The 22,227-nt window shown below is 37.8% G+C and overlaps 5 protein-coding genes across 7 annotated transcripts; 4 read left to right on the forward strand and 1 right to left on the reverse strand.

The window, feature by feature from the left end:
* The first annotated feature begins 327 nt into the window (after positions 1–327).
* On the forward strand, positions 328–4,383 carry LOC18994049 (GABA transporter 1). Of its 2 annotated transcripts, none has more exons than XM_006417650.2 (6): positions 328–453; positions 622–852; positions 2,382–2,666; positions 2,925–3,055; positions 3,600–3,839; positions 3,934–4,383. In XM_006417650.2, the coding sequence occupies exons 1-6, from the start codon at positions 369–371 to the stop codon at positions 4,312–4,314; spliced, it is 1,353 nt and encodes a 450-aa protein (XP_006417713.1). In that variant the 5' UTR covers positions 328–368; the 3' UTR covers positions 4,315–4,383. The 2 variants fall into 2 exon arrangements, with proteins under 2 accessions (XP_006417713.1, XP_024009085.1); XM_024153317.1 differs by having other exon boundaries at positions 351–453; positions 595–852; positions 3,934–4,379.
* Positions 4,384–4,522: 139 nt separating this feature from the next.
* LOC18994050 (mitochondrial ATPase complex subunit ATP10) lies at positions 4,523–6,918 on the forward strand. Of its 2 annotated transcripts, none has more exons than XM_006417651.2 (8): positions 4,523–4,847; positions 4,933–4,973; positions 5,137–5,200; positions 5,461–5,649; positions 5,871–5,942; positions 6,070–6,245; positions 6,329–6,457; positions 6,699–6,918. In XM_006417651.2, exons 1-7 carry the CDS (start codon positions 4,671–4,673, stop codon positions 6,444–6,446), a joined length of 837 nt encoding a protein of 278 aa, XP_006417714.1. In that variant the 5' UTR covers positions 4,523–4,670; the 3' UTR covers positions 6,447–6,457; positions 6,699–6,918. The 2 variants fall into 2 exon arrangements, with proteins under 2 accessions (XP_006417714.1, XP_024008547.1); XM_024152779.1 differs by having other exon boundaries at positions 4,674–4,847; positions 5,132–5,200.
* Positions 6,919–7,396: 478 nt separating this feature from the next.
* LOC18994051 (aspartic proteinase-like protein 2) lies at positions 7,397–11,290 on the forward strand. The gene is given in 12 exon segments (XM_006417652.2): positions 7,397–7,435; positions 7,438–7,528; positions 7,531–7,786; positions 8,239–8,368; positions 8,489–8,733; positions 9,029–9,256; positions 9,699–9,861; positions 9,995–10,068; positions 10,159–10,252; positions 10,573–10,639; positions 10,738–10,809; positions 11,018–11,290. Coding segments are annotated over 12 exon segments (1,617 nt in total). The 3' UTR covers positions 11,176–11,290.
* A 613-nt stretch (positions 11,291–11,903) lies between these two features.
* On the forward strand, positions 11,904–14,823 carry LOC18994052 (UDP-D-apiose/UDP-D-xylose synthase 2). Its single transcript, XM_006417653.2, has 9 exons — positions 11,904–12,340; positions 12,685–12,777; positions 12,948–13,055; positions 13,442–13,556; positions 13,639–13,772; positions 13,855–13,956; positions 14,052–14,144; positions 14,240–14,375; positions 14,460–14,823. The coding sequence occupies exons 1-9, from the start codon at positions 12,065–12,067 to the stop codon at positions 14,570–14,572; spliced, it is 1,170 nt and encodes a 389-aa protein (XP_006417716.1). The 5' UTR covers positions 11,904–12,064; the 3' UTR covers positions 14,573–14,823.
* Positions 14,824–15,193: 370 nt separating this feature from the next.
* Positions 15,194–21,246, reverse strand: LOC18994053 (vacuolar protein sorting-associated protein 41 homolog). Its single transcript, XM_006417654.2, has 19 exons — positions 20,802–21,246; positions 20,300–20,572; positions 20,039–20,218; positions 19,668–19,931; positions 19,435–19,567; positions 19,255–19,345; positions 19,054–19,156; positions 18,504–18,607; positions 18,323–18,416; positions 17,964–18,119; positions 17,820–17,882; positions 17,647–17,712; positions 17,050–17,250; positions 16,893–16,970; positions 16,687–16,806; positions 16,483–16,563; positions 16,284–16,369; positions 16,009–16,090; positions 15,194–15,920 (listed from the first exon to the last, which is right to left on the reverse strand). The coding sequence occupies exons 1-19, from the start codon at positions 21,063–21,065 to the stop codon at positions 15,438–15,440; spliced, it is 2,922 nt and encodes a 973-aa protein (XP_006417717.1). The 5' UTR covers positions 21,066–21,246; the 3' UTR covers positions 15,194–15,437.
* Between the last annotated feature and the right edge of the window lie 981 nt (positions 21,247–22,227).

Raw genomic sequence — 22,227 nt, forward strand, 5'->3', positions numbered from 1 at the left:
AACGATATAAATTTATACTCTATTTATAGATATATAGATGTTAAAAAATCTTTAAAAAATATATATATAATGGTGTAAAAAATTAATTTTAATTAATTATTAAACAAAAATATTATTTAAGAAAAATGAAAAAAAATATAAAAAACAGAACAAGTTAACTACAAGCCGCCACGTCAAAAATTTACGTGCGACCGGTCAGAATTTCATAGAAAATAAAAAATTGTCTTTATAAAATGATTTGACATTTTTTTTTGGATTTTTACAAAAACACACCTCAATTCCTTACTTTTCCACTTGGTCTTATAAAACACATATAACCTTTTCAAGTGGAGACATAGAGAGAGAGAGAACAAAAATAAAATAAAAAGATGGGTGAAGAAGAGAGATCAGGAGAAGGAGGAAAAAGAGGGGAAGAAGTTGATGCTGGTGCTCTCTTCGTCCTTAAATCTAAAGGTACGTTTATATGTTTGTGCAATTTAATTAATAATAGATCCAAAGCATAAAATGTTATTGGTATAAGGTGGATATTCAAAGTTGGTATAAAACAAGTTGGTAACAAATACATCTAGTAATTAAAAATCATTGAGAATTAAGGATGATCGATGATGATGGGAAGTATAGGGACATGGTGGCACTGCGGATTCCACTTGACGACATCGATAGTGGCACCGCCGCTACTGAGTCTACCGTACGCCTTCAAGTTCTTAGGATGGGCGGCCGGAATATCCTGTTTGGTGGGAGGAGCAGTCGTCACTTTCTACTCATACACCCTTCTCTCTCTCACTCTCCAACACCACGCTTCTCTCGGCCACCGTTACCTCCGCTTCCGTGACATGGCCCACCACATCCTCGGTAACTCTTTTTGATTTTCTTTATTTTTTTACCTTTCCTGTTGTAGTTGAATCGATCAAGGATTCAAGGGTGAACTGAGTTTATCCATGGGGATTTCATTTGAAATAATTGAGATGCACTCATAGAGAGACATACATACGTGTGTGTCTATATGAACTTCTACTTCATACACCACTCCAATTATTTCATCCACCTTTGACTCCCCCAAAGAAAAAGATAATCATTTCATTTCGCCCCACACATTAATTTATGTAATATACGTGGATTAGAGTTAGAGGAAAGGTTTTGAATTTTATGTGGAAACGCAATTTGGAATAATTACTTCTCGTGTTTGGTAAATGTTTTACGGATAGCATAGAATATGATCCGAATTTTAAATGCCAACTAGTTTACGTATATTATTTGGTTTCTCGTTTCGATGTCGGTTTCCAAATATTAAGATACATACACATACTAATTAAGTAAGATGTAATTAGTTTCATACTATTATATACTGCTTTTATATGACTTGCTCTAGTATGGTTACATGTATACTCCACTCAGATCCAGATACTTGACCCACCCTCGGGAAGTTAGCTATCTGTCTCTCTCTTTGTCTTGCTTCTTTAATGCTGCTATTAAAATTTGTCTTCTATTGCTAATTTCCGCTTAAAAAAATATTTGAGTGTGTCCAAAAAAGATCTTTGTGTGCGGGGACAAAAAAAAAATTAAAAAGATACTTTTAAATAAGCAAGGGTGGATCAAGTATCTGGATCGAAGATCAGATCTGCTTTGAAAAGTAGGATATTATAGACATTTGGATTCTTAGTAAAATCAATATGAAATTGGATCCAGATTATTGTGCCTTCCATTTTCAGTTTGGACCTTCAAACGTAACAAAAAGTTTTAAACTAAGTGACCTTACAAAAAAAGATGATAAACAAAAAAAATCCGAATGTAAAACTGTATTATCATTGAATGGTCAAGTAGACAAATGGGCAGCCAAACCTTGTGGTCCATTTTTTTGTATTATGGTTTGGCGCCGACGTAGGCCCTTATCTCTGAATATTGTTTTGTTTTTTTTAATTCAATTTCCAATTGCATTAACGTGATGATCAAAACAAAACTGCACCCAAAAAATGTAAGCTTACATCATGGCTTCAAGTTGGATTTGTTGTCTAACATTTATTATGCTGGTTTAAACTATAAGATGTTGACTCAACGACCACAAACAAATGATCATGTTCAAATTCTAAGGAAGTGGGTAGTTAGTTTTTATAATAAATATGAAACCAGACATATTATGCATGGATTTGGTCTAACGTAGGTTTTAGTTTTGAAAAAATCAGTAATTCAAAGAGTTTACAGAATTAAATCAAATCAGACTTTACGTTTTAAATTAGTTTTGTCGTTACTATTATATAGAGAATATCATTAATTAATCTAACCAAACAAAAGTTCAACCTAGTTTCTGAATTAAATTATTGCTTTAGACATCAGAATGAGTTATAGATTTCTTCTTAACAACTTCGATCATATGAAATGGAAAGGGCCGAAATGGGGGAGGTACTACGTGGGACCAATACAAATGGCGGTGTGCTACGGTGTGGTTATTGCCAATGCACTCCTAGGAGGCCAATGCCTTAAGGCAATGTATTTGGTTGTGGTGCCAAATGGTGAAATGAAACTCTTTGAGTTTGTGATGCTATTTGGAGCCTTACTCTTGGTTTTGGCACAAATCCCATCCTTTCACTCTCTACGACACATCAACTTCTTCTCTCTCCTCCTCTGCCTTCTCTACAGTGCTTCAGCATCTGCTGCCTCCATCATCATCGGTATACTAAACCTCTTACTTTTAATCTTATAGTCTAAATACATTGAAATTCGTTTTAGATATTAGGTTCAGCATGATACACGTGTGCTTCATTTTTGCCATTTTTATATGGATTTATTCAATGTCAAGAAAGCCTGACGTTTCTCCAAGATTAGTATGAGCTCTGGGTTTGGATCCCTTGCTTATCATCAAAACGAAATATTTAGATTGTATATGTGGATTAAATTGAAAAAAAAAAACAAATTATTTTCAAAATCAGGAAACAAATCAAATGGACCGGAGAAGGATTATGCAATAGTTGGTGACAAGGAAACTAAAGTGTTTGGAGTCTTTAATGCTATGGCTATTATTGCCACTACATACGGCAATGGCATTATACCCGAAATTCAGGTTTCAATATTTTCTTTCTCTTTATTTCTGTTCACTAACCACACCACTTTTATTTTAACAAAAAAAAACACCACTTTAAGTGCCATTTCGTGTATAATGAAAAATAAACAACGTGAACATACACGACCCCAAAATGTGTGTATAACATATATACTTACATACCTAAATACAATTTTATCACATACGATATCACGAACTTCAAATCAACATTTTCATAAGAAAATGTAGTGAAGTTGGACTAAAAATCAATTAAAGAATGTATTTTTATGACAAGTTTGGCTCAATAGTTTATATTAGTGTGTTAATCAAGTGATATGTTACAAATGTACAATGACGATTAGTCTATATATACAGTAGATATGTACCAATTATAAACCAATCACAATCCTAATAGTTTCACTATGATATTTTATCATTTTGTTCGGAAAAAACTCCAATTAACAACTTACATTACAGTTTAACAAAAAAAATAAAATTTTAAATACATTATCTTTTTTGAAAATATTTAAACCTGATAAATGAATCTTATGTTTTTGCAATGCAGGCAACATTGGCGGCACCAGTAAAGGGAAAAATGTTGAAAGGATTGTGTATGTGTTACACTGTAGTGATAATGACATTCTTCACTGTAGCCATCTCAGGATATTGGGCATTTGGTAATAAAGCCAATGGACTTATCTTCACTAATTTCTTAAATCCTGAGACAAACCATTACTTAGTTCCCAGTTGGTTTATTTTTCTCATCAATCTCTTCACCGTCCTTCAACTCTCGGCCGTTGCCGTGGTAAGTATATCAGACATTGATTGTTTAACTATAAAGTGTAAGTCATTCTACAATAGTTTTCATATAAAATGCCTACTAATTTTGAGTTATGCAGGTATACCTACAACCCATAAACGATATTTTGGAAAGTTTATTCAGCGATCCAACAAAGAAGGAATTCTCTATCCGCAATGTAATCCCTCGACTTGCTTCACGTTCTTTCTTCGTCGTCGTGGCTACAGTCATTGCAGCAATGCTTCCATTTTTTGGAGATATAAACTCCTTGCTAGGTGCTTTCGGATTCATGCCTCTGGACTTTGTTCTCCCAGTAGTATTCTTCAACTTTACGTTCAAACCGTCTAAGAAAAGTTTCATTTTTTGGATCAACACTGTGATCGCTGTTGTGTTTTCTAGTTTAGGTGTGATTGCTATGGTCGCGGCGGTTAGACAGATTATGATCGATGCCAATACGTATAAATTGTTTGCGGATGTATAAAAAAACATGCAATGCAAACCGAGATTGTTGTTATTGTTTAAGTATAATTAAACCTGATTAGTCGCTAAATTTCTTTTGTGTTAGTCATGAGTCATGACTATCTTAGCGCAATAGTTTTGGAAAAATGGTAAAGCCCAAATTAAAAGAGTAGTTGAGAGCTGGGAACAAGGGGCAATAGTTTGGCGATATATCTAAACCGGATCAGAATATCGGTTTGATCGGGTTAGCCACAAAATATTTGGTTTAGGTTATATAGGCTCGTTTCTGAAGCGTGTTGGTTAGCGTTAAACGAGCAGACATATTTTCCCACACAGTTTCTAGTGGATTTAACCAAATAGGGTTTAAGCTCTGCTAAAATGGCGACGACCTTGAATCGATTCCTGAAGCAAAAATGTAGATCAGTCTCTGCTCTCTCGTATCGAAACCAGCATCAAGGTCTCTTCAACTTCACTCGCTACGAGAATCATGACTCTCTCCCTTCGCAAATGCCTGCTCTTCGATCAACCACCCGCTCGTTTCTAGATTTTTATCAGGTATATTGAAGAATTATCAATTTTCTGCATGTTTCTAGATAAATTTCGCTATCGGAGAATTGTTGACTGTTTTGGCTTTGGGCAGTTTGGGAACAAGAAAGCAATTGCGGATGAACGTGCTAGAATGTAAGCTTCCCTTTTATTTAGATTCGAATTCTTTTTGGGATTTGCTCAGATCCAGATTCAGCGTTGAAGTTGGTTGATGGGTCTAGCTTTATTTACTCTCAATTTCGAGTTAGATTGTCTCAATGAGAAGTTAATTAGTGGAATATGATGTGATTTAGGGCAGTAATGATGAGATGAATCGGGGATACTTTGCTGATATGAAAGACTTCAAGGAACATGGCGGTAAGGTAATGATGCTGCTTCTTTTACTCTGTCTCGTATTGGTAGTATTCACAACCAAAGACTCGAGATTCTGTGCATTGCAATGTTTTCGATTTTCAAAGCTTTCATTAGCTACGGCATACATATTATTTTTGTTTCTAATGTAAATCATATTTTTGTTGGGTGTTGTTTTACTAGAACTCCGCTTCCGATTTTCTTGGTACTTAGCTATGCACGATCTATGGGATTTGTGAAGTTCCCTACCTATTAATTGATGTTTTTGCAGATCGCAGCTGCAAGTAAGACTATAATTCCTGCTGTGTCAGCCATGAAATTTCCGGAACTAGCAGTGACTTTCTCTAATGGCAAAATCCTGAAGTTGCCTATTGCTTCCAACAGCAAAGAGGTTAACATAGAGAGTTTGGATGTTCCTAAAGTATCATTGGTGTGCCTGTCTTTCCGAGCAAGCTCTCAGGTACAAAGACTTCCTCCTCGTTATTTACTTCAATGGAACCAAGAAAATGTTTGGTAAGCGTTTTTAAAGAGATCTGTAACATTAACGGAAGTGTTGCTTGTTAAGCTTAAGAAGCAATGGTTGCATGATACAGTGTTCTTATAATCGAAGCACTTGTTGATAAGTAAGACTTTATATACCTTGTCTAATTGTTGCTGGGGTGTGGTTACTTTATCTGACAGGAAATGATCAGCTCGTGGAGCAAACCATTTCTTGAATCGTTTGGCGACAGGAAAGATCTTCAGTTGTTTGAGGTAGCTATCCTGAATCGTTCTGTGCTGTTCATACTTGGATATTAGAACGTGCTTTTTTGGCAGCCATTTTCTCTCCTATTCTCATCAGACGAACTTTCTTTTTTTATTCTTTTCCTTGCAATTATAGGTCTCATTTATAGACAAATGGCTGCTGGGTTTGGCCCCCATTAAAAAACTACTTCTCCGGGTCTTGCAAAAACCAAACAACAGCGAGAGCAGTGTTCTCCAGCGGCAGATTGTTTACTCATTTGGGGACCATTATCACTTCCGGAAACAAATGAAAGTTCTGAACCTTCTTACCGGGTACAGAAAATCTCCACTTCATCAAGTTAGATTCACTTAAACCTGTCTGATTTCTCTATTGCACATTCTTGTTTATGTCTCAGGTATATTCTCCTACTGGACAAATTCGGGAGAATAAGATGGCAAGGTTTTGGAAAAGCAACTCCAGAGGAAGTATCCCAGCTTCTCTCTTGTACCTCACTTCTCTTGGAAGATCAATGAGACTACGAGAGGTAACCATATTGATCTCTGTTAAACCTTTCAAATCAAAGACTCCCAAATCAATGGAGTCCTATATTTATCAATATGATTCTAGAGCAAGACGTTTAGTTTAGAAATATTTCAACTTTCCCTGGAATGATTGATAGTGAAGAGTTACAAAAGTTTCATTGAGCAACATCTCGTGAAGCACCTGCTTGATAAGTTTATTTCGTATGCAAATAAAACATCTGAGGATCTTTTTGACATGTCCAGATCGCTGCTTAAACCCGAGACTGCCTCAAGAGACAAGTGTCACTCTCCTTTACACTTTTTGATGGATGTGGAACAATTAAGCTCACAGAAGACGATTATAAATTAATAAGCCCTTATCTTTCGGTTCTTTCAGTAAAATTGGATTGGTGTTATTGGCACTTTCAAGTCAATAGAGAATCCTTTCTTCCGATTTATATGGTGTTCGACGTTAGACTTATAAGGGTTCACTCGCTCTTCACTTGTTCTCTTAGCTTATTGTGCTCATCTGAGAATTTAGTACCTAAATCTTTTTCTTATACGATGGAGTTAAAGTAGGAAAGTATTAAAGAAAGACATGGAAGTTCGTTTAGTTTTTTTTTGTTTAAAAACAATTTGGTTTACCCTATAACAAAGTACCCCACATAAAAAGAAATAATAGTACGAAAAAAGAATTGTCAATCAATTAATCTCTGATTAATTTCCAGTTTATAAAACATTTATTTTTAACCTTTTACCAAAAAGAAAAGTTACATCCGTACTTAGACGCGTCATGGTTGGTGGAGCTAGACACATTTTACATCAGTGTAGAACCCAATTTTTTTGTTTTTATTGCAACAGTAACCATAAGAAAAAGAATGTTCTTCAGAAATAACAACATTTACCAAAAATTCCGAAATTTAAATACACGCCAAAATGACTAAAACAAAAATGGATAACTTATGCAAAGCTTCATTCCCATATTTATTAAATTAATTAATCACCAAAAATGTGCAAAACTTTAGTACTGTCACCAGAATATCAGAACGTTCATTTGGCGGCTTTCTCTTCTTTCTCTCTCCCCTCGGAAGAGAAGTTCGAACTGGAGAAATGGCGGTGGATTCTCCGACAGGAGTAATCATCGCTGCCGTGTTATTACATGCTGTGACAACCATGGTTTGCGGCTCCGACGCGGTTCTCAAGCTGGAGAGGTCGATTCCGCCGAGCCATGAACTTAGTCTGACTCAGCTCAGGGCTTTTGATTCAGCTCGCCATGGAAGGTTACTGCAGTCTCCTGTCGGCGGAGTTGTTGATTTTCCTGTTTATGGAGCCTCCGATCCGTTTCTCGTAGGGTATTACTACTGTTGTTTTCTCATTTGCTTCTGCACTTTTCGATTTCGATTTTTTCTTTATTTTCTATATTTTGTTTTTTTGGCATCCAGAAGAAGAAAAATCACTTTTTTGATACTCGTTGCACAGTCTCCGACTTCAATTTGAAAACTTTTTTCAAAACCCAGATTGAGTCGAATAAACTTTTTTCTGGGTAGACTGAGTAATGCCAATCGATTCTGTCTTCTGTCTTCAAACTTTCCATCATATGGGGTAATAAATAACTGAACTTTACTTTGGCTTCTGAAGACGGAGCATGATCTAATCGAAATGTAGGAAAATATGTTAGCAGCATTCTTTAGTATTGTCTGGTCATCTGTTCAAATTAGAATTAAGAACTTCTGTCTCTTGACTTTTGTCCTACCCATTTTAGGAATCTTATTATAAACTTGCTGTTATTTTCCTTTCATGACAGACTTTACTATACAAAGGTTACACTTGGAACACCCCCAAGAGAATTTAATGTGCAAATCGACACGGGAAGTGATGTTTTATGGGTTAGCTGCTCATCCTGCAACGGCTGCCCCAAGACTAGTGAACTCCAAGTATATTTCTTTCTAACTTTCTTCAATAGCATTTGTAATCGCTTTCTCATGGGCTTGATTTTTTTCTCTATGACGAGCTACATATATATGACTCTTTTGTGGTTTTTTTGGGGGTTCCAGATTCAGCTAAGCTTCTTTGATCCTGGAGCTTCATCCTCAGCTTCAATGGTTTCATGTTCAGACAGGAGATGTTACTCAAATTTCCAGACAGAATCGGGCTGTTCTCCGAACAATCTTTGTTCCTATACATTTAAGTATGGTGATGGAAGTGGCACTTCTGGTTACTACATTTCAGATTTCATGTCCTTTGATACTGTTATTACCAGTACCTTGGCTATAAATTCCTCTGCTCCATTTGTCTTCGGGTAAGCTAACAGCAAAAATATTCTCTCTCTGTCTATATACACAAATCTAAGAATATGGTGTCTCATCTTTTTTCTCTTGCATATTATGACCCCCTTTCGATACTGATGATTTCCTTTAAGAGTATGTGATGCATTGCCTTCTCTATAAACTTTATCACCTAAGGGCTGCATCTTTGGTGGGACGAGGGGGAGAAAATATCACCCAAATAAGAAATTGTTGTTCTGTAACCGTATATCGAACTACATTCATTAGTTTTCTTGATATGTGATGCTTATCTTCAATGTTGACAAATAGGTGTAGCAATTTACAAACCGGAGATTTACAGAGGCCTAGGAGAGCAGTTGATGGCATCTTTGGGTTAGGCCAGGGGCGTTTATCAGTAATTTCACAGCTTGCTATGCAAGGACTTGCACCACGTGTATTCTCACACTGCCTTAAGGGAGATAAAAGCGGTGGAGGTGTAATGGTTCTTGGTCAAATTAAGAGACCGGATATTGTCTATACCCCTCTCGTTCCATCACAGTGAGTTCTCAACCCTTCTATTATACACCTCGAACTCGATTATATCTTTTGTAAGTAAAGCACCGGTTAAACCCACGGTTACTTCCTATGGCGATGAATCAGGCTTTGTGTTAGGGTAGAATTCCCAGGATTTGTTTTCAAAAGGAGGTAGATCCAGGGTTTCACTGGTGATTATACACAGATAGAAACGTGCGATTTTGCTATCTCATTCTTGTAGGAACCATATGATCCAGAAAAATGATTGTTTTGTAGCTGAACCTACGAATATAAAATGCTGGTTGTTTAGCCTGGAATAGGAAAACTAAGCTATATAAACCCACGTCTGTTTTGTAGCTGAACCTATGAAAATAAAATGCTGTTTGTTTAGTTTGGAATAGGAAAACTAATATATATAAACCCACGTCTTGATTCAGATAATATGCTGCAAAAAAAAACATTTCAGGCCTCATTATAATGTGAACCTGCAGAGCATTGCTGTGAACAATCAGATATTACCGATTGATCCATCTGTTTTCACAATAGCCACTGGTGATGGGACGATTATTGATACAGGGACGACTCTTGCTTATCTTCCCGACGAAGCTTATGGTCCATTCATTCAAGCTGTGAGTTTAGTTTTTGCCATTGTTGAAGTGTCAGTCCTCAAGTAACATTTTTTAATGAATTTTCAACCCAAGTTAGAGGATAGATGTTACTATACCTTAAAAGAGTGAAGATTCATAAACGTTGAACCTGCAGATTTCAAGTGCTGTTGCACAGTACGGGCGTCCCATAACATATGAAAGTTACCAGTGCTTTGATATCACATCTGGGTAAAGTTCGTCACATGTGCAAGTATATATAAAATGCTGTTATCTCTCTTGAATGTCTAACTGCTAAAAAGATTTGAATCGATGTTGCAGAGCCGTTGATGTCTTTCCCGAAGTTAGTTTGAGCTTTGCTGGTGGTGCATTAATGGTCTTAAAACCCCGTGGGTATCTTCAGATTTTTTCTAGTGTAAGCATATTCATACACTACTTGATAAGTTGTTTTCTCGTTGTGTGGCAATGATAAGGTTTGAAAAGGTGTAGCTGCTCAACTCTTAGCTATAGGTCTACTATATCTAGCCTAGGACTGAAACTAGCAGATTAGAGCTGTTATGCGCCTGAGTTAATTGTAAGAACTTAGGTGTTGGGATTGTTATGATTGGCTATTTAGTAGCTGTAAGGAGTAAATATTCGCTTAGGCATGCAAGCTACTCAATAGATAGATCTCACGTATTCACTTTTGGCCCCCCAAAAGAAGAGACTTGATATATTTTCATTTGCTATCATCAGTCAGGAAGTTCAATATGGTGCATTGGTTTCCAGAGAATGTCGAATCGTCGTATAACAATTCTTGGCGGTAACAACTCAGTATTTTTTATAACCCGATCAAGTGAAAGTGAAACAGTGCAATAAGCTTTCTGAATGAATTCCTCCTGGCTGGATTTTGCTCTGCAGATTTGGTTCTTAAAGACAAAGTGGTGGTCTATGATCTTGTTCGCCAACGGATTGGATGGGCAGAATACGACTGTGAGTGTGTTTTCTTAGTTGGTTTGGCTTGATCTAGTTACACTAAAATTGGTTTCGATTCCTATGGTTATGATAATAATATTAAAGAGAACACATTTCGGGTTGATTTCGTTTAGACATCTCGGTCTGATTTATATATATCCCACCATACATTTAGAGTATGATGCAGATTGCAGATAATGAAATCGCAGAGGTTATTACGTTACAGGTTCTCTGGAGGTGAACGTTTCAGCGATGAGAGGAGGACGAAGCAAAGACGTCATAAACACAGGACAGTGGAGAGAGAACAGATCAGAGAGTTGTTTTACAAGTTATCACTTGTTGTTACGAGTAGTTTTCCTCCTCCATCTTCTTGTAGCTTTCTAGCATTCACTCCACAGAGGCTGGACTTTTTTTTCTCCGAAACAGTTGAGTGTCCAAAAACAAAAACAAGTTTGTTATTGTAATTTTGTCTGTATCACTAATTAATTCTTACTTACGATCCACGACTTCTCTTTGTTTTTCTCCCCTAAAGCGACTCTTTATCCAACACTAGGGAAAGGCGATACAAGCACGATAAAATCAAGAAGACGAACATAAACTATTGATATAAGACTGAAAATGACAATTGTATAATTTGTCTTTACCCTAAGGTTCAACATGCGCTTCTCGCAAATGAATAGAAAGCTTCCACCGTCATTTTCAACCTTATTCATTTGCTTACATCACAAAATAAAGGTTCAGTTTTTTACACAGCATTATTGGAAATAATGTAGACATAAAATAAATTTTTTTTTTTTTTTTGGTAAACACATAAAATAATCTTGTAACGCAGTTTATAATTTTATAAACAGGTACAGCGCAGTGGTCAGATCTAGTCTAAAATCAAAGCTAAAAAAAACTATAGATTCAGTATGTGATTTCACGTGAACAATTCATAATTGAGTAAGAAGAGAATATGACACAATAACGGAAAGCCTTTTCATTTCACGTGGGAGTGAGAGTATAGACTATAGACTATAAGACTGGTAGTTTTTTTTTTTTTTTTTTTTTTGCTACCGACGAGCCCACATAATGCCTCCATCCACATGTCTTTAAATATCCATCCCTCATTTTCTCTTCTTTTCACAATTCGCACCACAAATCTCTCTCTCTCTTTCTCTCTCTCTTCCATCCATTGATTGCGTCGTTATCTTTGTAGCGTGAGGGATCACGCGGTTCCAGACTAGTATTCTGATTCCAGCTTTTGTTTCTATTCTCCACCGACAAATCAAAAATGGCGAACGGAGCCGGTAGATTGGATCTGGACGGCAGGCCGATTAAGCCGATCACGATATGCATGATTGGCGCCGGAGGTTTCATCGGCTCTCACCTCTGCGAGAAGCTGATGACCGAGACCCCTCACAAGGTCCTCGCGCTCGACGTCTACAACGATAAGATCAAGCACTTGCTCGAGCCTGACACGGTTGAATGGGCCGGGAGAATCCAGTTTCATCGTATCAACATCAAGCATGATTCTAGACTCGAGGGACTTATCAAGATGGCAGATCTGGTACGGCTCTCCGTAATCTTTTCTGTGAATTTGAATGTGAATGTGAATGTGGAGCTCTTCTTTAGCTTTTTTTTTTTCGGTGATCTCTGCTCTTTCTTCTTCAAGCTTATTCTTAAGAGAAATTATGATTCGTTTGAAAATTTGCAAGTGATTTAGTTACTGCGTTGCTGATTGCTTATGATTACAGACTCAGATCTGATCCGTTATGGGAAATTATATAACTGAATTTCTGCATTACGACGTTTCGCTCATATTTTCTTCTTTTTTAGTCTCCCTAGCTGCCATGCATCCTTCAATTATCGAGATTCTAATTGTCTTCTCTAATCTGTGCTTTTGCTTTGCAGACGATAAATCTCGCTGCGATCTGTACTCCAGCAGATTACAATACGCGTCCCCTTGACACTATCTACAGCAATTTCATCGATGCTCTCCCGGTGGTATGTTTTTTCCTTTGGTGTTTCTCGTCCATTTACTGCTTTTGCAGTTTTTTTGGTTTAGTGGAGCAATTTAAAAGTTTCTAAGGAATATATTTTAGTGGAGAAATTCAGCATTTACTGCTTAAGATCTGTACCAGATTTTTTGTTGTGACATTGAGTGGTCAATGTAGGTTAAATACTGCTCGGAGAACAACAAGCGTCTTATTCACTTTTCCACTTGTGAAGTGTATGGAAAAACTATAGGAAGCTTTCTCCCGAAAGATCATCCTCTGCGTCAGGTCAGGCTTTTTTCTCCTCTTCACTCTGATCATGGCATTTTGTCTTAAGCATCTCCTTCTGCTCAATGTCGCTGTCAATTGTGGATCAAGAAACTATGTTTTTTTTTTGGTACAGTGGAACACTCGCTGAAGCTGGATTCGTACTTTTAATATTTTAAGCCTATATTTATCCACTTTAATAGTTTTCGAAACGTCGAGAAAATGTAGTTTCTTTTCCTGCTATTACCTGAGTATGGCTTTGAGCCTCAACTACTACATGAGAATTGGTTTAGTTTTCTTATGTCAAGTAGATATTAGTTCATGTCCTGTGGTTCTTATTACTACTTTTGTCACTGTATTTGTTATTTCTTGACCACTCACAATGATGCTCGTCTTGTGTTCTACAGGATCCTGAATTTTATGTACTCAAAGAAGATACCTCCCCTTGCATATTTGGTTCTATTGAGAAGCAGAGGTGGTCATATGCTTGTGCGAAACAACTGATTGAGAGACTTGTCTTCGGTATGCAGTTTTTTTTTAATAATGATAAGCAAATTCGATGTACTAGGCCAGAGGTTCTCATTTCGTTTGTTTGTGGTTGCAGCTGAAGGGGCTGAGAACGGACTTGAGTTTACCATTGTAAGACCGTTTAACTGGATCGGACCTAGAATGGATTTCATCCCTGGCATTGATGGTCCTAGCGAGGGTGTCCCTCGTGTCCTAGCCTGCTTTAGCAACGTAAGTATACAGGCTCAGTCCAATAACCTGACTTCTTTTTGTGGCTACAGCTTAATTGTTTTACTTTTTGAGCTATTTTCAGAACCTCCTGCGGCGTGAGCCTCTCAAGCTTGTGGATGGTGGAGAATCACAGAGAACTTTCATCTACATCAAAGATGCTATTGAAGCTGTCCTTTTGATGATTGTGAGTTGCATTCATTGCCTATCCATGGTGATATTTCGTTTGTTGCACTGTTGTCAAAGAAGTTGCATCTGAATTGCTTGCGGGATCTTTAACAGGAAAATCCAGAGAGAGCCAATGGGCATATCTTCAATGTAGGCAACCCAAACAATGAAGTGACCGTAAGACAGCTTGCTGAAATGATGACTGAGGTGAGAAAAACTGTTCACAAATAAGACTGCGATTGATTTTCGATGTAATATGGCACGATCCAATGATGCAAAAAATTTTTTTTTAAAATGGGCAGGTCTACTCAAAAGTGAGCGGAGAGACAGCTATAGAGAGTCCAACGATAGACGTGAGCTCCAAAGAATTTTATGGAGAAGGTTATGACGACAGCGACAAGAGAATCCCAGACATGACCATCATCAACCGTCAACTTGGTAATTTCCTCTTGTTTTGTAGTCTGCTTTTGCCACTTCAAACATAGCCAATTTTTTCTGACTTTTGGTGTGGACAATCATTAGGATGGAATCCGAAGACGTCTCTTTGGGACTTGCTTGAGTCGACCTTAACTTACCAGCACAGGACCTATGCGGAAGCCGTTAAGAAGGCCACTTCAAAACCAGTCGCATCTTAGAGGTCATCACCTCGAATCATTTGGTGGCTACCGTTCCTTTTTTTTTTTTTCTATATTCACCCAACAGAAACCTTTTATTCCCTTTAAATAGGCTATTCTAAGCGCATGATATATCACGGTGGTTGGTACTACTTTACGTGTTATTGTTATATAGTATTATTACTGTTAATGTTTTTGAATTCGTTGTTGAAGCTTTATATCTTTGTACTTGTTCGAAACTAAAAAAGGGAATGTTTTGTTCAAACTTCAAACGATAACATTACTTCGGATGGGGCTGAAGGCTGGCTTCTTACGTTACATCTCTCTGGTGGGTCTTACACTTTATTTGCAAGTTTGACAAATTTGCACTTGTCATTATAACCACTTTTGGCTTTTGCACTTGTCACCCAATTTGGAAACGCCATACGTCTTAATCTATATCACCAAAAGTGTAAGTGAGGTAGCTATCTTATATTAAAACATCCAGAAAAGATGACAAGGCAGAAATTGCTATGATGTGAAGTGAAACAGATACTTTATTTCATTAGATACGCTAAACGACGAACAACGAGAAGAAGCAGTAGGCAGAAAATGGAATTCTTTACCAACACTAAGTAACTTTTTGGAATACCAAGCCTTGACTTTTGAGACGAAACTTTTTTAGAAAATGCATAAAATCGAATGACATTCAATACAGCAGGAAAACAAAAAAAAAATGCACAAATTCTGGCACACACATCTATATGTTTATTGTTAATCTCTCGCCTTTCTCTTTTTGCTACAATTTCGAGGACTACAGAGCAACCAATGAACTTTTCATTCACTCTTAAAAAACAAAAAATCGATGCACACCAAAAACTATTTAACACATGCACAAAAGGAGTCGCTAACGAGCGGACGCAGCAGCGGCAGTAGTACATAATATGCATCGTAAACGCGACCGCCCAGGCCTATCTCCATCACCATTGTCATCTTCCTCGTCCTCGTCCTCATCCTCCTCCTCCTCTTCCAATCCGTTATCGTAGCCATACTCATAGCCCGAAGAACCTTTGGTTGTCTTGTTATTGCTGTTGCTGAATGCAGCATCCATGAGACACGTCATGTGGTAAGCATGGCAGCAAAAGAAGACCACCACGGTATCCCCTCTTATCGAGACCGGGTCGAAGCACATGCAACACCGTGTGTCTCCCCTTGTCTTCGACTTCACTTCTGTCATCTTTGTGCTCAAAGATTTCTCTACTACCATTCCCCGCGAAGATGATCGGCTATTGTCTTCTCTTTTCGCACGGGAATCGTCTTCTTCGTTGCTTAGGCAGACCCCACGTCTCGCCTCATTGAAGCACTTGACCAGAAGATTAACAATGTCCGTCTGTAAAACAACCCCTCACACGTAAAATTCCCCGGCGCCTGTTCCAGATTATATGATCAGAAGGACACTTTTGACATTAAATATGTACCTTGAGAATGTCATTGCAACCGTGTCTAAGAGATGTCTCAGTTCTGTAATCTGTTACGATTTTGACCAATCGATCCCTTAGTCTGAAAGCAGAAGAAACAATGAGGAGAACATTATTTTGGCAAACAAAAAAAAATCAGAAAGCATAGATTCTGCCAGTGCTTTGTGTGTGCACGTGGAAGAGCGGCCATGTTTATTTAAGGAGGAACTCAGTGATTGAATGAACTCAGGAATAGATAAGAGTAACAGCAATGCGGGGTAATAGTTAAAACTAACCGAGGTATTTCCAAGCCATTTGGGACCATATTTACAATGTAAAGAGGGTCGAGGTTGCCAACCGTGTGCTCCAACAGCAAGCCCACCTAAAATTAGTGGAAAGGAACAGAAGATTAAAAGGAAAAGTACTGTAAAGACACGGATTTCCCAGAATCAAGACCTATTTGTGTAGCGGATTTGATTCGCACACAGTTTTTACCATCTCGGGCTTGTTCAGACATTGTTTAATCAGCTCTTCCCATAGATCATCGTCGTGCTGCATGGACACAAATTCCACAGCCTGCAGAAAATCGATGAATTTAAATACCACAGCTTGGTTTATTTATACTCAGTCAGCAAGACAGCAATTAGAGAGTACGAGGATTGCAGAAAGAAATCACGCTACTGAACACAGGGTAATTACCTCTTCTATATCCCCCAGTTTATTTATGATAACAGCAAGCGCTTGTTTTGCGTTTCCCATCCTCCCCAGGACAAACACTTGCTCTCTTAATAGATCTTTCTTGACACAAAGTTCATATGCCTGAGATTTTGCAGTAGATCAAGTTCACAAAGAAAACCTAGGGATAGTTCATTTCAGTCAGCTGTTTAGCCAGTAATGTTCACTACCTTTTCTAACTTGTAATGTTGACTGCTACGTAGGAATGGAAGCAGCATCTTAGTATCGTAGTCCGCATATAGTTCTACCTGCGGCATGAATACAGTTTAAGCAAAAGGAGAAAGAGAAGAAAATATTCACTCTATATATTGAAATAACCACACATACCTGCATATCATGAAAATCCTTCCCAGTACTTGGGCTCACTTGAAATAACGCATGTAGATATAAGTACAAGTAAAATCTTGAATCACATTTTTTCCCAGCTTTCAGAAGTTGCGGGACAACTTCAAATGGAGCAATCAAATCTCTATTTTGGATAAATAATGCAGTGGCACGCTTGCAATCAAGCAACATTAACTGAACAACCTACAGAAGCAGATAAGGGAAACATTCACTGGTCTGTATGACAATGTCACGAAATTCCCATGACAGAACAGCAGTGGATATGCCTGAATCCCCAAGATCTTAACTATTCATTACACCATCCCATAACTACAAAATTGGAAATCGTATGCTGTGGAGCTCCATCTTTATTTGAATTATGTATTACACAAAGAAGTTTCGTGTACCTATAATCTTAGAAAAGATTCAGGATCCGAAAACCCAAAAAGGGAAAGATTCAAATCCGATCATGAATGATGTTCATGAACCAATACGGCGCAAAACTAACGTTAAGGATGAATAAGAAATTTAGATCGTCAAGGAAAAGCCTATATAGTGCTTTCAGAAGTCTGAAACTTTAAAAAAAAATCCCTCATATACCTTTCCACGAATTGACTCATGCAAGCTGTATTTCTCAATGAAGTCGAACACTTCTGGTTTGAGAAGCTGGATGAAAAAAAGGAAAGGAACATTTTAGTGGACTATCGATGGAAGAAGGCCTGAACACGGGGAAATACTTAAATAAATATATCACTTTATTAGTACACACGTACATCAGCATATAGGGAGAAGGCTTTCTCGTGCTGTCCATCAATTACGTACAGCTCTGCCAGCGCCTGATACATGAAATGATAAAATAACTCTGAATCCGTAAATAGTAGTAATAAACTCAGCTTAACATGACAGACAATGCTGACCTCTTTGAGAGCATCCGTCATTGAAGATGTGTTCAGCTGAGGCTCTACTGCTGAAATAACAGGCAAAGCAGAATATACTGAACGTGGCCAAGATTTAACAGTTGACAAAAGCTCCTTGTGATATGAAGGGTTGGTTGCCAGCGCCACTAGAGCAACCTGCATCATTAAAATAAAATTTAAAATTATGCCTCGATTATTTCAAACACAAGTTTTCATTCACAAGTGAAAATTTATAAATAATATATTTTCGAATTTCTATCATATTTCTTCCATTAATTCTTTACTCTAGCACATGCCCAAGGGATAAAGGCACGAAAAAAGGGGGGAGAGTTCATACAAATCTGTTGATATATACAAACCTCATACACAGTATCCTTGAGCCTTGGGTTATCGGTAGGCATGTATGGAACAAGAACAGGCAACTGGCGTAGTTGAGCAAAATGGAAAACCCACCTGACAAGAGAAACACAATATGAGATATGTAAACAATAACCAAAAACCAAACGCTTTGAAAAAAATGAGATACTAATTTGTTCAAACCTCTCCCAGGCTGAAGCTGATCCTCGTAACAATTTTGGGCAAAGAGATGCTGCTTCACCATATTTTCTTTCCACAATCAAATGATCAAGATACCCAGCACCCACCTAGATAAATAAAAATTAGAAAAACTCATATATCACTATTCCCAAAAAGAGACCAATAGAAGAAAATAGGTAAGTTTTATTAAGCTAAATCCAAGAAATAGAAGATGCCCTGTAAGAAATATATCGCTTGTGTTAGAGTTAAAAATCACACACAAGAAAGAAAAGTGGAGAACTTGACAGTTGTTTTCTCGACCAAGAACTGCTAGCTTATGACACATCTGAACAGAGAATCTTTTGGTTAAAGAACAAAGTATTTCCAGATTAAATTTGTTTACCTAACCAACGTCGTGAAATATTGCATAAAAGTGAATTTTACATCAAAACCATGAACAGGACTTTGCTATGCATTTCATCACATTTTAGTAGAGAAACGTGGAGAACAAATAATGAGCAATAGTGCAAAGACAAATAAAAGTTTTAGACACTAATTACTTTAGAACAAGTACCTTATCAATTAATTCGGTTCGTCCTTCACCAGCCTCAACAGCTGCTAGTGCTTTCTCGTGAAATCCATGTTGCAAAAGCCAGTTAATGTGATCTTCAGCATCCCTAACAAGCAACAAACCAGGATGAATAAGAGGCCGTAAACTTCATTTACAAAGAACAGGATAACAAGGACAAAAGAAATGTTGACCACAACAATCTACCTGGGTTTTGCAATGACAACATCCTTTGGAGAAACAATATAGTACAATGGTTCATCACCAGCTGCCCACTGTCCCCCAGCATAGCTACTACCTACACTCGCATCAAATTTTTAAGTAAGTACTCAGAGGTAGGCTTTCCTTCCCCCAGAAAACACATTATGTTCGAAACAAAAATCCGACCTGGGAAAGGAGCATGAGCCAGGGAATAGTCTTTCGCCTTGTAATGCTCAAAGCCATGTACCGGAAGAGCATCCATTGTAAGTTCATCACTGTTCCACGATACAATGCGTACTTCAGGCCTCTGGGCATTTCCCTGGATTACATAGAGTCAGACTCAACAACTATCCAAAAGGCATGCCATAATATGTCCGTATTTCTCATATGCAACACAAAAACCACCACGAAGCGAGTACCTGACGCGATACAGCAGTGGTGCTGCTAAATTCCTTCTCACCATCATCTTCAGTGGGTATATATGCAAGAATAACTAGAGAATCACCAAAGGGAGCAATCCCTGAAATGGAATAGCTAGTTTGGAAAGATGCCACAATATTCACTTGGTCTAGACTAGACATCTGAATCTGCCTATACGTTCCATATGTTGTTTTTTTCTGGTCTGATTTCATAGAAGCAATTTTAACAGATGTTCCCCAACCAATCACAAGGAGAGTGTCATCCTGGAAAAGGTAAAAAAAGATAACCCTTTAAATCAATGTTGTTACATATGAACACATTCCGGTGAAATTAAAGAAGTAAATAAATAGATAGAGTTACCCAGACCAACCTGCCAAACCAAGTGGGGAAGCAAAGCCTCAGGCCGGGGGCTTCCTCGCGGTCTTTCAATAAATGTAACACGCTGATCTTTGGCTGTATCATAAACTTTAACACCAGCATCATTAGCCCAGGCGATGAGACTTGCTCTCCATTTCACAGAATGGATCGGACCTTCCCCAGAATGCAGCACCTACAAGGTTAGCCTCCATCAAATTCACAATGAATAGGTTGTATCCCAAAACGTAACATACACACACCCAATCTCACAAACCTGGTCTCTGTAGCCGAACCACTTCTTGGAGTTCATGTACAAGTGACCAGACAAGCCACCAGCTACAAATCTCAATGATTGCTTTTTCGTGTAATCTGGGTCCAAGGAAATGGCCTTCATGGGGCGATGATATTCAAATTTCATCTTCTCATCATCGTTGAAAAGGCTGTTTATAACGACAGAGCCATCGTCTGAACAGCTTCCGATATACTCTCCTTCTGTATCAAAGCTGAGGTCATTAACCGGGGCAGTGTGGGCACGAAATTCTCTAACCTGAAGGAAGCATAAAGCAAACTTGTTTGAACTTGACCAAGCTTAAGCAAACTAGCTAAACTGTTCCAGCACCACCAATAAGACCTAATGAAATACAGGCACCATCTATCGGCCTCAGTTCATCATAAGAATATCAACCAAAACACTAAATCTCTTAACATGTTGAAATTGACCCGAAAATTTCAAAATCCAAGAACAAAGAAATAGAATCGAATGAGTAGAAACTCGCCTGATTCCCCAGGAAATCGAGGATATGCACCGTTCCGTCGTGCGTACCAAGCGCGATCATCCGCGCCGCAACAGCGATGCAGGAAGCAGCGTTGTTAGATAGCAGCGCAGGTACGTTGCCGCCCATCCGCTGGTATTTCAACCGTGGCTCCTCCTCAACCTCGTCGCCGTTTTCTTCTTCTTCTTCTTCTTCGTCCTCCTCCTCCTCTTCTTCCTCCCTTTCGTCATCTCCGTCCACGCCATTTTCAGACGGAACCGCAGCCATTACCACCGTGCAGTACTATACCTCTCACAATACCTCCGATCAGAAAGCTAGAGACGAATCAGATGTAAACAGAAAACACAGATCTGCGTCCTTGATTCTGGATTGAATCTTCTTTCTCTTGTATCCTTCAAAATTTTCGTTCAGAATTTTGGTATCGGTAACATTTGATTAATGAATTATTATTACTGATGACAGAAGAGAAGAAAAAATGAATAATAAAAAAAATAATGATTTAGAAGGCGACAAAGAAAAAGGTGCCATGTGTGAGACTGAGAGTATTTGTGCACTCTTTTTTTTTTTTTGACATAGTATTTGTGCACTCTTTCCTGGTTTCTTTTTTATTAATCTCGCTTTACTTTGAGTCATTTGACCCTTTTCAGTTTAGATAGAGACGTGGTGTAATGTAACCCATTTAACCTGTCAGTGTTTTTCTCTTTTTTGATCGAAAATTTCTAAAGGTTGTTGAGGAAATAAAGAAGCCCAAACCCCTAGTGTTAGTCCCAATCATTTTCTTTTTTTTTCACAAAACATGAAGGATGAATCTTTTCCCTTTCCGATACACTATGTTTTGTGAGGGATCAGATTCTTCGAGACTGAAAGTGAGTGATACATAGTACGAGGACTTTGTTTCAAGCAAAGAGAAGAATCTCAAGTTTTTGGGTGAGTTTGGACCCAGGATCAACTACTTCTCCACAAGTAAGTTTTCTGTTTGGAATGAATGTACCTATGTTTTTTTTTTTTTTAAGTTTGATACATAGATTAACGGATTCAAATGATGCCCTGAGTCACGGGAAATAATGAATCTATCTAACTAAACATAAACATAGAACAAAATACCAAGAGAAAATTTATGAGTTGATTTTAAACCAATCAGTAGTATACTAGTCTCATACAACATTCTTATTCTGAATTTTGTTAGTGGGTAGGTTATTATTGGACTCCATGAGAGGAAAATATTGTAAGCCCAACTCTGACCCAGTTCACCAATTAAAAAAAAAAACCCAATACACACAAATTGGTTGAACCGACAAATGAGCTGATTTTCTTCTCCCTTTATAGAAAAAATTTAATGACTTTTTTATCTTACTTCTGCAAGCGGTCCTTTGACTCATTTCATATATAAAAATAGAAGCTAATGCTTAATTATAATCGACCTCACACA

This window comes from Eutrema salsugineum, unplaced genomic scaffold, assembly GCF_000478725.1.
Source record: "Eutrema salsugineum unplaced genomic scaffold, Eutsalg1_0 scaffold_5, whole genome shotgun sequence".
Classification (NCBI taxonomy): Eukaryota; Viridiplantae; Streptophyta; class Magnoliopsida; order Brassicales; family Brassicaceae; genus Eutrema; species Eutrema salsugineum.